General features: G+C 39.3%; 1 protein-coding gene across 1 annotated transcript; it reads left to right on the top strand.

Annotated features, from left to right (window-relative positions):
• Window positions 1–5,237: 5,237 nt before the first annotated feature.
• On the top strand, window positions 5,238–18,678 carry LOC308099619 (uncharacterized protein; the record flags this gene model as incomplete). Its single annotated transcript, XM_080448357.1, has 6 exons — window positions 5,238–5,336; window positions 5,546–5,583; window positions 6,468–6,570; window positions 6,918–6,955; window positions 10,418–10,499; window positions 18,650–18,678. The coding sequence occupies exons 1-6, from the start codon at window positions 5,270–5,272 to the stop codon at window positions 18,676–18,678; spliced, it is 357 nt and encodes a 118-aa protein (XP_080304483.1). The 5' UTR covers window positions 5,238–5,269.
• Between the last annotated feature and the right edge of the window lie 17 nt (window positions 18,679–18,695).

The raw sequence follows: 18,695 nt of genomic DNA, 5'->3' as shown, positions 1-18,695 counted from the left end.
ACTCATACAAATATTGTCCAAACATCATGTAAATCGGTACACCTTATCTCTAAAGTCAAGTGATCAAGATGGCTCCGTCCGATTTTTCATATTCCATCCTGATTGGCGAATTCCGAACATTGCTGGCCCACAATAACCTACCTGACCTGGTGGAGACCTGTGCTCCGAGCACTTTTTCTAGTTAATATAATCATATTGGTTTGTCAAGAGATATCAATGTGTTTTGGACATTGGAAACAGTCACATAATTAGACAGAGGCTACAGTGGTTATGACGGCCATGTCTGCAGTTGGACATCTCTCCTTTCAATGTGATGTTTCTTTCTCTTTTGCTATCACCGCTTAACGCACGGACAATAGCACTGCGTCTTGGCTGATCTTAAAGGGTATGGCAGCAGGTACTCTGATTGGATTGATTAAAGTAACGCCCAAACACACCCATGACCGTTTTACTGCATAGCACCTTGGTGCAATGCGCACATTATCTCACCCATATTAGCTAAATGGCATTGGTCACGCCTCCACGTCTTAAATTAAGTCATAACACCAGTTCTTACCCTTAAAGTCCTTAATAGAGCTGCCAGAGTTAAATGAACACTGAGGATTTGACTGTGTACCCTTGTGTTGTTTTTGCAGATTGAGGTGCTGGCCAGTAGTCTGTCGTTCAGCTCCCGTCAGTTGTCTATGGAGTCCCTGGCCAGTCTGGACAGTCGCTCCACCACCACGTTGTCCAGCCATCCAGCCAGCAGCAGCTCCCTCCCTCCTCGAAGCTCCCCACTACACAGCCTCTCCACCAACACAGCCCTGCTTCTCTGGGTCAGAGAACAGTGTCATAAGTATGTACCCCCTGGCTGAATATCCTTCAGTTTACAGATAGATCCATAACAATGCTTTAAATATATAGTACAAGTGAACTTGAGGTCAGAGCTCCACTCAAAGGGCATTGTTAGTGTTGCAGGTCCCAGGTAGCCAGGACAAGCATGCAGATAATAATGTCCTGTTTAACAGAAGAAAGAAGCACACAGAACATTTTCTCATCAGAATTTATTCACAGAATTATAAATCCACAATTCACTTAGTTTCCCATTTCTTTTGTTCCTTTGTATTATCATTTCAATGTCTTTTACTTTGTGTTTAACTCTGTTTTCATCTTTGCACTCAATTAAACATCACTGTGTCACTGGAGTTACATTTACCATTACAATACCGCATGTTTTCCCATATTCTTTTCAAACCTGTTAAATTAGACCTTCATTAACTGTCTTATCTTTCTCAGGAATATTCACCTTTAACTTAATGCACTTTTTAGCAATATTCATTTAAGCAATTATACTCTTCTTCTTTTTAGTTGCAGCTTTAAGTTACTGTACTTGAAATATTCATTGACCAATTCCTGGGAGCTTCACTTATATAACCATGTCCAAACACAATCAAATAGCTTGTAAAACTTCTTACAGAATACACATAATACCAAACTACATTGTTAATGCATATACAAAAACGGGAGCTCTATTTTGGGAGTCTGAATTAGGATCATATAGTTCCTATGTAAACACTGCGCACTCACGTCGCCATTTTGCATTGATTGCTCCAGCCAAACTACTGTGTTCTGTACTGGATTCATCCACAACCACATCTAGCAAACACTTTAGAGTTAGGCTCCACCATCAGAACGTGTACTTAATGTTATAATGATCACATTGATATCATTCAGTGAGTTGATGTACTAAAACTAACCTGTTTAACTGGAGAAAGAAGCACCCAGAACGTTTTAGTTGTCTTCAGACTGGTTGCTCATCAGAATGACGGTAGCTTCCTGTCTGCAGGTAATAGCATCCCATGAGGACGAAAACACTCTGATACTGCCCCCTACTGACCAAAAATACAAAATATTAAATAAATCAACACAAAAATGTGACACATTATGGGTGGGTCACATTAGAACTGATGAAGTTTCCAGATATTAGATCTAACATTAGAGCATTATGGCAATATACAACTACCACCAGTACAATACATTAGTGTAATTCTCCGACCTGTCTCTCCATCTTCAGGGCTGGCTGTACTCTGAATGTGAAGGACTTTAAGGCCAGTTGGAGCAGTGGGGTAGTGTTCCTGGCCATCCTTAATGCCCTGCGACCAGACCTGGTGGACCTCTCCAAAGCCAAGACCAGATCCAACAAGCAGAACCTGGAGGAGGCCTTTCGCATTGCCGAGAGAGAGCTACGGATCCCCAGACTGCTGGAACCTGACGGTACGCCACTTTGTTCACATTCTGACACATACTGTAGCATGTAAACAACAAGTAGAGTACAGTCTTACCTCTTATGTACGGGGGGTCCTTCAAGACCTTGGAATTCTAGCTCTATAATTATGGAGTAGTTAGGCCTGGTCTGGTCATTCACCTGGTGTTTTTGTAATTCTAGCTGTCTAATCAGGGCTAGAACTAATTTAAGAACCACTAATTTAGTGTGTGTACAGACACCCGGTCATCCCCGTATTTTTTTTGTATGTGATCTTCTGCCCTAGCAGTGATATGTCATGTTCACAGTTTAGCAGACTGTTGTGACTGTGTTCTACAAAGCTTGCCCCAGGGTGAGAGGTGATAATGCTCCGACAGTCTGCTGCCTCGCTTGGCTGCTGCTGTGATTTCATATGAAACACTTGCTTGTTTGTCTCAGTTATTCCTGACTATTCCTCAGTTATACACTTTATTTCCTCACATGATCAACAGGATGTCTGATACTGTACTTGTTTAATGGTGCTGGGAAGGTTTGGTGAAAGACCAAAAATGTATAGGCTCAGGCTGGTAGATTAGCCTAATCTGTTATAGCACTGGCTTGAAGTGGGAACTGTCCTAGCCTATGGCAGTGGGCGATTTAGTCTATATGGTGTGAGTTGGATTATGGAGGCTTGTGATTTGGTTGCAGATGTGGATGTTCACAACCCGGATGAGAAGTCCATTATGATGTACGTGGCCCAGTTCCTGCAGTATTCCAGAGACCTGGAGGACATGCAGGTCTGTGTCTCTTTGCTTTCAGCCACTCCTGCTTCCACTTTATCTCCTTAATATTCTTTGAAATAATCCTGTACTTCTCTTCTCTTCTCTTCTCTTCTCTTCTCTTCTCTTCTCTTCTCTTCTCTTCTCTTCTCTTCATACAGTCCCTGAGTCCCACTCCTTCTAAAAGTCCCTCTCCTGTCAACCTGCCTATTCACTAGGCAGGTAGACCTGTTGACTCTCTGTCCACCTCTCTCTTTTTCACTTTCCTCATTCCTTCTTTACCCTGCAACAACATTATTTTTATTAGTGCAGAAGAGTCTCTTTTGACATTATTGTGTATCTACAATATGTGGCTGTGTCTGTCCATCCATCTTTTTATCCAAGTTTCTTTCTTTCTTTCTTGTCCTATCAAATGAAAAATATCTAAATGTTGAATAAGGCAACTTAAAAACGGTCTGGGGTGCACACAGAGGCCCAAGTAGATGTTTAAATGACCCCAGAAGTGTGTTGTTTTTTTGGGGGGAGGGGCTTTTTCTTATTTTTTTATTGATAGGACAGTAGGCTGACAGGAAACGGCGAGAGAGATGGGGAGTGATTTGCAGCAAAGAACCTGTGACGCGCTGTCAGGCTACATTGTAGCTTAGGTGCCTGGACCGCTACGCAAGCGGTCCGGGCCCCCAGAAGTGTTTTAACGTGAAATACCCCTTAAATTTCTTAGTTTGTTTCTTTATTCTTTCTTTTTTTCCTTCCATCACATTTTGAGAAACACGTTAACATCACAAGACCCGATCAGATCTGTTCATTAAAACCTTAACACCTTCTCATCTCCTGACACTCCTGATTCTCACCGCAACACCACCTTCCACTAGCTCAGGGGTTCCCAAAGTTGGGGTCGCGGGAGAAATTATTTTGTTACTTTAAATTCAACAGAATGGATGAAATACAATCTAAAAATGATTACAAATGCAACATTTTACCATTATAATACATTACAAATGCGCACCGAACGTGCAAGTTTATGTGTATAAATGACCTCCAGATTTAGGTGGGGTCGCGAGTCAATTTCCGCATTATTTTGGGGTCGCGGGCTGAAAAGTTTGGGAACCCATGCACTAGCTAACCATGGAACTACTCCTACCTGCCATTGGCCCGCTGTGGTTTGAACTATACCAGGGTGTTCTTTTTTTTATGTATTTATTTGCACAATATCAAAAAAAAACAGTCAAAGGTAACATTATTAAAACAACACAGAAATAAGTGCAGGTGAGAAAGGAAAACCATAAAGGGCCTATAAAAGGTTCTCACCTAAGAATAACAGACAAGTAGTTAAACATAATAATCAAGTTAAACATAATAATCAAACAAAAGACACAACAAACAACAAATACCTTGTGTCTTGTAAGACAACAGCATTGATGACACACAAAGTAGGTGTAGGTGTCTCACGTTGAGACTCACAATAATTTAAACTCATTGAAATGCCACACCTCCCTCAAACTGACTTTATTTTACCTTTTCTCTTTGAAGACACGGCAGGAGTCATACTAGCACAGCCAGGTCTTTAAGTAAACCATTGAGGTCTTCAGAGCCAAATGTACTTGGGGAATTAATAGGTTGAATACTGGACAGGGCAGATCACGCAGTGCAGGACGAGTTGGTCCTGTTCTCCAAATTCACGACTGACAGGGTGTCAAATTGAATATGAATGACAACCTGGTACAATGTATAAGAACTCCCTTCCCTTGTATTCATACTAGAAATGTGGGCCCCTACGCGGCCCGAACCTCTAGAGTTCGACGCCTACGTGCCACTGCCGATGTGACAGATATGGCCATATATGGAGATGTGTGTGTCTGTCAAGCCTTGTCCCTTTAATGGCCATATATGGAGCTCTCTGTATTTGTCAATACTTGTCCCTTTTATTCCGCGAATGGACCCCCAGCGAATGCTTCCCTCCGTGACATTGTGTGTAATGTTGGGTTGGAACCACCTAAAGTTTGGTGTGACCGCACCATAAGTATACAAATCAAATGGAATAATTTACTGATCAGATCATAATATGGAAAATTAAACTATTTTTCTCATTCGAAACATTCAAATACTACAAATATTACTAGGTACATACAGTATATTTCCTTGGCCATAAGACTGTCTGCCAAGTTGTCTTACACAATAATGTTAAAGATGTTTGTACTGCAGATCATTCATATGTGGAATGTATGCTTTTTCATAGAGTGCTTCCAAAGCTGTTGATCCTGGAAGCTCAGAGATGAAGGATGGAAAAGATGACAAGTCTTCAAAGACCAGCAGCACTGTTCCTGCTACAAGGGAGACAGGTGAAAACATTTATTCATCATTTCAATACTTGAATAATATTATTAGAAAAGTTGAAAACAAGCAAATTCTCATAACTGAACATATATTGAGTGCTTATTAAAACCAGTAATAACTCAACTCATCACAGTTTATTATACTGATTATTATATATCAGCACTGATACGCTTATTGTATTATGTGTAACCAGATGTTTTATTGATGCAAACAGGTACCAGTGATGACGATGGCACCAACAAAAATTACACGGTAAGATGACTATTTATGGAGGCATAAGACCTTCAAAACTGTTTTGTCCACTGGTCCAAGTTGCATTATTTAAGTTAAAATGTTAATTGAAGACAGGTGTTGAATATTTAAAATCATTCAAGTGGTCATGTGACATAATTATGTGACGTATGTCACATGACATGTTTGTACACTTAAAGTGACAACATTCTACACAACAGTAAACACACAAGCACAACAAACTAATACTACAGTATGTTGCCCTAGTATTTGTCTTTACCTCTTAACACATTGAGTGCCAGGTACTATGCATCCAAATCATCCTCAGAGTGCCAGCTTTTTTTTACCATGTTTTGACGATCTTTGGACAACCGCAGAAGCCACAAGGTGCACGCGGCTGTAAAAAAACGCGGATGTAAAAGAAAAGTGTCCGGGGGGTGGGGGAGTGTCCCGTCTATCCACTGGAACAAAAACATTTCCACTGCGATCTGCCATTTTGGAGCAATCGCCCGTTGAAAAAGGCTGTTTTTCACCATTAAAAAAACAATCTGAGCTAGGAGTGTTTTTTTTTGGAATACAATTTATATATATATATATGTGTTGCCGTTCACTGATTTCCGAAAAAAATCGCTCTGTTCCCATTGAAATGCCATGTCAGAATCCGCCTCATGGACAGAATTAAAGTTTGGTGTGACCGCACCCTAAGTGTACAAATCAAATGGAATAATTTACTGATCAGATCATAATATGGAAAACTATTTTTCTCATTCGAAACATTCAAATACTGAGGTACATACAGTATATTTCCTTGGCCATAAGACTGTCTGCCAAGTTGTCTTACACAATAATGTTAAAGATGTTTTTACTGCAGATCATTCACATTTGGAATGTATCCTTTTTCATAGAGTGCTTCCAAAGCTGTTGATCCTGGAAGCTCAGAGATGAAGGATGGAAAAGATGATAAGTCTTCAAAGACCAGCAGCACTGTTCCTGCTACAAGTGAGACAGGTGAAAACATATATTCATCATTTCAATACTTGAATAATATTATTAGAAAAGTTAGAAACAAGCAAATTCTCATAACTGAACATATTGAGTGCTTATTAAAACCAGTAATAACTCATCACAGCTTATTATACTGATTATTATTCTGAGTTATCAGCACTGATACGCTTATTGTATTATGTGTAACCAGATGTTTTATTGATGCACACACGCACACATGTGTGTCGTGGATAGTAACCCATGAAAAGTTCTATTCTCCCCCTATCGGTTTACAACTCGGACGGCGCTGATTCGACTAGCAGACCATCGGCAGGTCGGCGAGGGCACTCGCGCCTGCCGGCGCATAACAGGTACCAGTGATGACGATGGCACCAACAAAAATGACACGGTAAGATGACTGTTTATGGAGGCATAAGACATTCAAGACTGTTTTGTCCACTGGTCTAAGTTGCATTATTTAAGTTAAAATGTAAATTGAAGACAGTGTTCAATATTAAAAATCATTCAAGTGGTCATGTGATATACTATGTGACATGGGTCACATGACATGTTTGTACACTTAAAGTGACAACATTCTACACAACAGTAAAGTGTACACAAGTGTAAACAAATACTATTGTTATATAAAAAATAAAACATTATTTGCTACGCTGCCAATTTTTGAGCGTTTTCACTAACCTTTAAAAAAATCATAGAATATGAATCAGGGGGGGGGATCATCCGTTCCATAGTTGTGGGCAGTTGAATGTAGGCTGTTTTCGCCAAAAAGCAACAGAAACAGAGAAAAATACACTTTTCCAAATCGAACAACAAGGAGGGGAACAGGCTTTTCTTTTTGCGACCACGTGACCTGCTGCTGCTTTGATTCAGTGGGAGGCACTATAGAATTAATTTAAGATGAGCATGTGAATGGATGGTGGCTAATCACTTTGATGACTCATCTCTGCCATTCAGGTGGTATAGAATTATATATATATATATATATATATATATATATATATATATATATATATATATATATATATATATATATATATATATATATATATATATATATATATATATATATATATATATATATATATATATAATTCTATATGTATGTATGCAGTCTAAAATCTCCTCCTCAACTTGCTCGTTGAACACTTCTCCATTCACAGGTTCGTTTGTAAATGAATGGAGCAGAGACGTGCTTCTCAAGATAATCAAGTACATGTATTGTAAACCCAACAGGATAATATTATACTCCACAAATGGAAGTTACATTTTAATTAAGCACAATGTAATGTTAAAAGGGTAGAAAAGCACCATATAAAATACACAAGAGAAGCCACAGTCAGACTGTAGGGGGGAGGACAGATAGAGGGGTTAGTAGGGTGAGGGTTCAAACACTTCACTACAACACTAAGACATACTTACACACGATTAGGTGCACACTACGCTGTGGATAGAAGGGGGGCAGAGCCCTCCAGACAGTTCTACCCCACAGTGCGACTGTGGTCGCCTCCAACTCTCTGGGTAACAAGAAATGACAAGCAATACTAGACCATACCCGTGGGGGGATATGCGCACATGATTTGGCAACCCAGGAGCCAGCGAACACAAAAACGCTAATAACCATCCGCACAGAGCTGGCCTCACCACCCGCACAGAGCTTTGTCGAATTATAGGAGGATAAATGACAAGTGGCAACAAAGGGGCAAAGGTAGCAATGGAGCTATGTCTATGAAATAAAACAAAACACAACAGTTAGCCACCACAAGGCATTAAAATTATACATCAAAAATACATTCAAATCAAAATACAGAACACTATAGTACCTCAACAGTCAATTCTGTGTGTATAGGGCAGGGGCACCTGACGCATGGCAGGAGTGCACAGGGGCACCATAGCAGGAGTACACAGGGGCACCATAGCAGGAGTACACAGGGGCACCATAGCAGGAGTACACAGGGGCACCATAGCAGGAGTACACAGGGGCACCATAGCAGGAGTACACAGGGGCACCATAGCAGGAGTGCACAGGGGCACCATAGCAGGAGTACACAGGGGCACCATAGCAGGAGTACACAGGGGCACCATAGCAGGAGTACACAGGGGCACCATAGCAGGAGTACACAGGGGCACCATAGCAGGAGTACACAGGGGCACCATAGCAGGAGTACACAGGGGCACTATAGCAGCAGTACACAGGGGCACCATAGCAGGAGTACACAAGCCTACAAGTATCAACCTAAACTCTGAGGCATAGAGAGGAGGGCACCTGAAAAAACATTTTTGTTGCGCGCACGGGGGACCCCCTCTAGCCTCAACCCAGATTTGCGCCGCTGCTCTGCACCCCAGTTTTATTAAGTTGGTTGGTTGGGAGGGGATCCGATTTGATAAGCTTGGCTCGATTGACCTACTTCAATAAACGGACCTTATTAAAAAAATGTTTTTGGACCTTCAAAATTTGTAGTTGAGTACCCCTGGTCTAAAGTAACAAGTAGTTTAAAAGCAAAACAGCAATCCATTGCCTACCTTGCTCAGACAAGCCAGTGCATACAGAGAGCCAAGCAGGAATGAGTGAATGAGCACCAGGGCAGGCTTTATAGGGGGATGGGGGGGGGTCGGTAATCAGTGACTACTTACACCTGAGTAATTGGGGCGTGGACACAGAACCCTGAGTGAAGACAGGTCTCCCTGTTACAACCATAAACGGACTAGCGTATTCATAAACTATTTCGGTATACCTATATAATCGGACTAGCGTAGTGTATTTTAACCATCATCATCAGCTAGATATATGTGGGAAAAGCCAGCCAATGGAGACGGTCGGGGGCGCGGTTTGGATTCCAGGGCACTCCGGGGTGTGGTCTGCTAAGCACTACCGTACGCTCCCAATTTCCAAATCACGCGTCAATGGCAGTGTGAGCCTCGGGCTAACTGACGAGTGTGGCAGTCAATGAGTTAATGGTGCGGTCACACTGAACTTTGATTCTGCCAATGCACCGCATTCTACCAATGCTTTTCAATGAGAACAGAGTTTTCTTTTGTGGACATCCGCAAATGTTACAAAAACGATCCATTCCTATTGAAAATCATTGGCAGAATTCGCTGCATAGGCAGAATTAAAGTTTGCTGTGACTGCACCCTAAGGGTATGGTCACACCGAAGTTTAATTCTACCTATGAGGGTGGATTCTGCCAATGCTTTTCAATGGGAATGGAGTGGTTTCTAGCAGAATTCGGCGAATGGCAAGAAACCACTTAAATCCCATTGAAAAGCATTGGCAGAATCCACCTTTATAGGTAGAATTAAACTTCTGTGTGACCACACCCTAAAGTGATATTTGACTTTCAAACATGCTTGGGGTCATTTCAACGTCTAATCAGGCTGGGAACCAGACAGTTTTTAAGTTGTTTGATTCAGTATTTAGATATTTGATATTCATTTCATCAGACACGTCCCCTTCCTATACAAACCCATTGTAACTTCAAATTCCATTTTAACCTTGTTAGATTCAATGAAAACACTGGTTCTGGTGACTGACATTGTCCGTCTAATGTGTGAGGGGGCTGTGTTTTTTCAATATCTTTTTTCATTTATTTAATTAATTTAATGAGTGTATTTCGTTTTTCCTTTTACATTTTCTTTTTTTCATAAATGAAAAAAGTAATTGAAAAAACACTGCCCCCTCACGCATCAGAAGGACAATATCAGTCACCAGAACCAAGGACAGGTGTTTTCATTGAATCTAACATTATAATGGAGTTTGAAGTAAAACATGTCATCATATCTGATTGTATCAACATCACATATGGATATGTATTAACTTTGTTTTCTACATGTTTGATTGTTCATTTTAAAGGTTGGCAAAGGACACACATCTGTGAAGAATTCAGAAAATATCAGCCCAGACGACATCAAACATCAAAGAGAAGTTGGGGCAGGTACAGACTGCAGGACCTTAAAGTGGTCGGGGCGTCATCTGATCGTTAAGCATTACACACTACAGGAGTATATTTGGTAGCACTTTACAATAATGACCCGTTATAAAGCATTTATAAACGTTTATAAGCAGTTTGTAGACTATTAACAAATCATTAACAACCTGTTTGTTGACATTTGTAAATGATTACTAAAACCTTTATAACTATGGTTACAAATCATTTATAAGGTATTAGTAAGTAGTAAACTATTCATTAATAAGCCATTTATATACATCTGTAAATTATTATTAAATAATTTGCAATGACCCATTATAAAGCATTTATAAACGTGCATAAGCATTTTGTAGACTATTAACAAATCATTAACAACCTGTTTCTGTATCTGCAGATCATTATTTCCACATGATCAATTTTACTTGTCTGTAATTTGGGAAATGTGTTCATGATTAACATATGCTTTTTAAAACATTCCTAAAATATCTATAAATCCTTAGTACATGTTATTATGTGCCCTATAGTAAAGTGAAGACAGTTCATAATTTACAACTGTCTGTTAATGTGTTTGTTCATGTTTAACATATGCTTTGTATAACATTCCTAAAATATCTATAAATCCTTAGTACATGTTATTATGTGCCCTATAGTAAAGTGAAGACAGTTCATCATTTACAACTGTCTGTTAATGTGTTTGTTCATGTTTAACATATGCTTTGTATAACATTCCTAAAATATCTATAAATCCTTAGTACATGTTATTATGTGCCCTATAGTAAAGTGAAGACAGTTCATCATTTACAACTGTCTGTTAATGTGACTTTCTCCTTACCTGTTGCAAACTACCTGGCTTTCATGAATGCAGACACCAAACAATTACTAGAATTAACTTTCATGTTTAATAAATGATTTGTAAGGCATTCGTAAAGAGTATGTAGACCATTTGCAAACGTTATCATGGGCCTTGTTGTAAAGTGAAGACTATGCATTATTATTTCATGTTTAACAATGATTAGTAAAACATGTGACATCTAAAAGTGGCAGAAGTAACGTTATAGAGTATAAAAGTATAAAACAATTTATTAAGATATAAAATGTAGCAACTCTTGGCCACAGCACACACACTGACATTTAAACAAAGAAATTCATCACAACAGAATCACAGAGTAGCAGCTTGGAGCCTCTGCAGTCACCACCTCCCAGTGCAAGGTAGCTTTAGCTGCTAAGCTAAACTGCTAAGCATGGAGGACATTACTAGCCTACACATCAAAACAAACATTGTGGATACAAACGGCCACCATCAAAATACCCCCTGGTCATAATGCTACTTCATGTGTGTAAGATTAGCCATTTTATGTTACCTCGATCACCTGCAACAAGACAGTCAAAACACATAAAACATGAATTAGACATATTTCTGTCCAGTCTGCAACTGCATCACTGTTCACTTCCTCCCTAGTAGGCTACTGCAGGTGTAATGCAGGTAATCAGTGTGTTGCCAGATTTAGCAAAAGAAACAAGCGGCCAGGTCTATGAAAACAAGCCCAAAAGAAGCAACTAGGCTCAGGCCCATGATAACGTCTGCAAATGATTTACATACTCTTTACGAATGTCTTACGCATCATTTGCTAAACATGAAAAAAAACTCCCTAAAAAACTAAATTTATACCACTATATGAATCATTTCCAAATTATTTCCTACACTTTATATTACATTATTTAATGATGAAGAAAATCGAGTTGTTTTAGTGTGTTTTAAATAATGTTTAAATTATTCTTAAATGTTCTACAATGTTATTATAAATGATTTCATAATCATTAACCAATGTATATAAATAGTTTGTCTATGATTAGTTATGTATCTACAAATAGCTTGTATATATTATAACATCAGTTACAAATGATTTAATAATCATTTACAGATGTATATAAATGTCTTATTCATGAATAGGTCACTACTTACTAATACCTTATAAATGATTTGTAACCGTAGTTATAAAGGTTTTAATAATCATTTACAAATGTCAACAAACAGGTTGTTAATGATTTGTTAATAGTCTACAAACTGCTTATAAACGTTTATAAATGCTTTATAACGGGTCATTATTGTAAAGTGCTACCGTATATTTCTTGAAATCGTCTCTCACGTATCCTTGTGGTTTTCACACTATACGATTGATCACCGACTAGGGATCACACACTGTAGGATAGTTCACTAGGATGCTATCCAGACCCGATACATACATTTGTTTTTATTCCAATTCATTTTAACCGACGTCTCAAGAAAACGTGCACAGCTCCCGTGATATGCGCGAGACCGAGACAGGACGCTATTGATTGTTGAAATTAAATCATTAATTCTCTATTTCTCTGTATGTATCTCTCTCTCTCTCTCTCTCTCTCTCTCTCTCTCTCTCTCTCTCTCTCTGAAACAAGTCAAGAAGCTTAAAAGTGCGCAATGAAACTCAGTAACAGCGTTGCCATGTCCGCTTATTATAAGCGACTTTGGGCTTGTTTTTCTGTAGAGTTGCTTGTAAATATTGGTTGTTGCGGGGTGCGTTTTTTTGGGCTTATTTGTGTAGTTGCTTATTTGGCCTTGTTTCCTAATGTTGTTTAAACCAGTGGTTTAAACAACACATAATATGTATTTGTCCGCAGACCCCCCTTCTGTAAATATGTTGTGCCATTATACACCCCCATACAAGATTTGTGTGGATTTGGAAAATATTCCACAATTTTCTCAAGATTTTTCTTTGAAAATAGCTGCGACGCGTTGTGAGCTTGTAGATCGGCTATTTTCAAATATCCAATGTATTTGTAAATAGGTTTAAAGTGCTCAAGTGGCCTTTTCTTGGGCTTGTTTTCATAGACCTGGTTGCTTATTTCTCTCGCAACATCTGGCAACGCTGTTCAGACACAGCGTGCACATGCTGCACTCACAAACACACACACACACACACACACACACACACACACACACACACACAGAGCTCGCTCTCTGTCTCTGTCTCTCTCTCTCTCTGTACAATTCCTCTAAAATAAACAGCCCACCAGGCTCGCTCACTCTCTCATTTTGTTTTATAATGTTAACTTAATACAGGAATGGACGGTAATATTGCGGTAGGGACTGTTTGTTGTGGTCAGATCCAGCGACGCTCCCCTAGCCACGGTGGCTGTAATGTGCTCTCATTGGCTGTAGCGTGCATCTCCTCGCAAGGTGGTCGCAGCCCCGTTCATAGTGTATGATATTGTCTGATGTCCTGTCCCAGACAGAGCTGAATATCTAACATGGTAGTTATCTGAAAACGGTCGGAAAGCCGTCGCAGAGCGGATAATCGCGGCCATATCGTCTCGCGGAGCCTTTCACACACAGCGAGCATTATCTCGCCGATCAGAGGCCGATCTGCGTCGGATCGGGAGGTTTTGTCGGCGAGCGCCAAAAAAGGTCGCCGACAGCATTATCGGACCAAATATCCTGCAGTCTGTACCTGCCTTAACAGACACACAGACAGACACACACACACACACACAGACTTACAGACCCTACTGTGGGTGACTCTGCCCCTAGAGTGCCATGTCAGCTGTGGCTTATGCATTTCCATGTTTTAAGTAGATTTCTATTGTGACAATTATTTAGAAGGCCTGCCTGATTGAGTTTAGTTTCGAGATTTCCAAATGTGACATTTCATTCTACTGTAGAATAAGTGTAATGAAAAAATGTTTTATTGATTTTTTTTGTTTTTCCCAAAAGGATGAATACATATTTCTATCAGGAAAATTGAGTCATGAGATATCATTTTATTTTGTTTCTTTTTATTAATGTGTATTAAGTAATGTCATGCTTTGTTCCTGACAATTACATAGTGGAGGCAACATTTTATTTCATTTTTTTACTCTGTGAAACTAATCATTCAAAAGGTGTCATTAAATGTGTTTATGTGAGTTATTTCCTGGAACCTGAAATGTTTAAGAAGCTGAACTAAAAAAATACTGTATGCCACATGTTCATGTAATCACACTTAATTTGAAATAAATATGGAGAATCTATTATTGACTTTGAAAAATATGACTGTACAAATTAGACATTGTGACATTAAAAATGTAATCTGGCAACTTTCACAGAACATTGTATGAGTGATACGTGGATTTGATTAGTTGATCGAGCTATTTAGCTGACTGTCATTTACTGTAAATCATCAAATAAATCTTGTAATTGACCAAAACGTCTATTTTTTAATAACTTTGTAGTGAAAGCAGAAGCATTTTATTATTAGAATTCATATCCATTAGAGTGTATTTTTTAATGGACAGTTGACAATAAGAAAACACACAGTTCATGTATTCAATTACAGTAGTGCAGATGTTTGATAGAAATAAGATACAATCAGATCAGATAAATGAAGATTAAGCATTCCTGACAACCAGAGGTAAATTTAGTTCACACACAATGCTGAACCCTCTCCAACATTACATACTTTCACCTGGTTTTACTTAGATTGTTTTTCCCATGTTGCTCCTTTGAATTGAATTGAATTGAAATACAGGAGAGGACAGAGTAAGAGTCCAAAGAGAGAACCAAACTAAGATAAATAAGAAAATTAAAATCAAACAGAATGGAATAGAATAGAATAGAATACAAATAAACCAGAATAAATACAGATTCTGATACTAGTACTATATCTGGACTGAGTCTCTGAATGAATGAGTTAAAGGTACTGTAAGTGATCGTGTGTTTGTTTGTTAAACAGATATTTCACTTTCAAACATGTTTAGGGTCATTTTAAAATCTACTCAGGCTTTAGTGTTTCACCCCAGACAGTTTTTAAGTTGCTTGATTCAGTATTTAGATATTTGATATTCATTTGATCAGACACGCCCCCTTCCTATACAAACCCATTGTAACTTAAAACTCCATTTTAACGATGTTAGGCTCATTGAAAACACATGTGACATTGTCCTTCTAATGAATGTTAGTCTCATTGAAAACACACGTCTCTGCTTCTGATTGATATTATCCTTCTAATGAATGTTAGACTCATTAAAACACACGTCTCTGCTTCTGGTGACTGATATATATTGTCCTTCTAATGAATGTTAGACTAATTAAAAACACACGTCTCTGCTTCTGGTGACTGATATATATTGTCCTTCTAATGAATGTTAGACTAATTAAAAACACACGTCTCTGCTTCTGGTGACTGATATATATTGTCCTTCTAATGAATGTTAGACTCATTAAAACACACGTCTCTCTGCTTCTGGTGACTGATATTGTCCTTCTAATGAATGTTAGACTCATTAAAACACACGTCTCTCTGCTTCTGGTGACTGATATTGTCCTTCTAATGAATGTTAGACTCATTAAAACACACGTCTCTCTGCTTCTGGTGACTGATATTGTCCTTCTAATGAATGTTAGACTCATTAAAAACACATGTCTCTGCTTCTGGTGACTGATATATATTGTCCTTCTAATGAATGTTAGACTCATTAAAAACACACGTCTCTGCTTCTGGTGACTGATATTGTCCTTCTAATGAATGTTAGACTCATTAAAAACACACGTCTCTGCTTCTGGTGACTGATATATATTGTCCTTCTAATGCTTGAGGGGTTCATGTTTTTTCAATTACTTTTTTCGTTTAACTTTTATAATTTATGACCAAAGAAAACATAATTTAAAAAAGTAGAAAATAGTAGTTCACATCACTCTCATACAGTCCTGGGGGAATTGCTTCCATTGTGGTCCTATATATTCAATTCATCAACAGAACATAGAATATTAAAACACTAATACATGTCATCAACAAATACAAAAAGAAATACGGCAGTGTCTGACCCCTCATTTCAATGTCTATCTATCTCTACTAGTAGTCTCCTGATTGATGCTTTTTTTTCCAGATCAGTTTTGAAAGAAACCACTGATTCACATCCTTTAATGGATGATGTCAGGACATTATTGTACATTATATATATCTTTATTATTATTCTATTATACATTATTGTAAATCTTTAATAGATGATGTCAGGACATTCTACATTATGGTGGCAGAGTATTAGAATGAGAACTGTCCTATATTTGTTCTAAATTTGGGGGGTACCAGATCGTGGGCAGTGGTCTTTAACAGACAGACAGACAGACAGACAGGCAGACAGGCAGGCAGGCAGGCAGGCAGGCAGGCAGGCAGGCAGGCAGGCAGGCAGGCAGGCAGGCAGGCAGGCAGGCAGACAGACAGACAGACAGACAGACAGACAGACAGACAGACAGACAGCAGAGGAGTAGAAGTGAGCACTGTGGTCTGGCCAGAAAGAGAGCAGCTACCAGGGTAGGGGTCCGGGTGCGGGTGGACAGGGACCCCCAGGCCGGTGGAGAGGGGTCAGCGGTAGCTGCTGTACCCAGATATGCTAGTATGCAGCCTGTCCTGTCCGCCTGCTGGGGGGATGGAATAAAGATTCTCAGGGGCCCCAGGGCCATTTATCTTTATCTTTCACACAACCCAGCTGGGAGCAGGGTGAATATAGTCGACCAAAATTATGACAAAAAAATGTTGATCGACTACCTTTTTTCACTGATGAAAAGTCAATAAAAGCTAAGCTATGATGACTAAAACTATGACTAAATATATTGACAATTTTGTCAATAAATATAAACGAGGGAGAGACTAGTGGAGAAGAGATCCAGTAGAAATAATGTAACAGGAATCATGTAATGTTTATTTTATTTGATATTAAGTTCCTCAAAATACAGTTAATTGACAACAGAATGTACTTTGTATTTCCTTCCATGTTATTTTCTGAGTAAAAAGTTGTTTGACCAACAGCGCCCTCCTCTGGTGGAATGTGTGAGCAACAGCATGTATGCTGGTGTTTACAACCCTGCTCCTTTTCTATGATACAAAGTATTATAATCCTATAGTAACCGTTATCTGTACACATTGTATCCACACATTGATGCCCTGCCACATGGTGGGGCTTCCTAAACTGTTAAAAAGATGTATTGAATTATTATTTACCCCCAATTAGAACTAATTGGAGGCGATGTAGAACACAATCCCACGTTTATATGACTATATTTACATTACAAATAGCCTACTGTACGAATAACGCTGAACAGTTATAGGCTACATCTTTTTTTAAATGGGTTAAAACTTATTAAAACATAGCCTACTGTATGTAAAAGGAGCCTCCTTACAGTCGGCTATGTTTTCAGTATTGATATTCTAAGAGACGCCTCGTTCTTAGGCTAATATTTTCAATCAACTTTAAAGGAATTAAGTGCCAATCAGGACTGAGTGAAAACAGCTTTGTATTAAACGGGACATAAAAGTCTGGGTCTCGCTGTATTGCTCAGGTTGCACTGCAGTGTCTATTCACAGGCGTGAACCCACTACTGAGCGGCACGGGGGCTTTGACCTGCTCCGTTTCCGACCTGGGCCGGTTCACCCCTCCTTAGGCGACCTGGTGGTCCCGGGCTCCCCCAGGAGCTCCATATCGATACCGAACTTAGTGCGGACACCCGATCGACATAGTCCACTGCAGCTCAGAACTCCTGAGCTCAAACGATCCGCCAGCCTCAGCCTTCCAGTAGCTTGGATTATAGGCGCACGCCACTGCACCCGGCAAGAAACACAGGCACTTCTAGGACTTTAAACTTTGAGAGAAATTACGTCATTTGATGATACTGCACTCTACACCACCATCTAGCGGTGGAAAAACGACTTGGCAGTATTGAATGTGGTCAGAACTCAGAATTGTAACCTCAAAGGGTCAGAACTAAGAGGTAAGGTTATTGCCAGACTGGAGAAAATATGTTCTCATTGGAATGGAAAACTAACTGTGCAAATTAGTCGATATGTTCCTCTTGAAATTTAAGTGAAGTTTAAAGTGCAGTGTTTCCACTAGACTACACCACTGTCTATAACACTGTAGTGGTGGACAAAGCAGGCTACACAACCCTATACTCCTGGTCAAATATTACTCCACTGACTGTCTCAAGTGAAAGTTCCTACATTTTTAAAGGTATTATGATTAACACATTGCTTTTTGCACTGAAACCACCTGATCTAGACTGCACAACACCCAGACTCCATAGACACAATTTGTCTCTCCTACACTGTCTCCCTCTCAGCCGTCATACTGCATGTCTCTCCAAACAGCCTCCTCTCTTGGCTACCCTTCCGACTAAACAAATAAAGTAAAAAC

The sequence above is a fragment of the Gymnoscopelus braueri genome, assembly GCF_963280865.1.
Source record: "Gymnoscopelus braueri genome assembly, chromosome: 13".
Classification (NCBI taxonomy): Eukaryota; Metazoa; Chordata; class Actinopteri; order Myctophiformes; family Myctophidae; genus Gymnoscopelus; species Gymnoscopelus braueri.
Note: the sequence above shows the minus strand (reverse complement) of the source record. Positions and strands in the feature narration are given on the sequence as shown.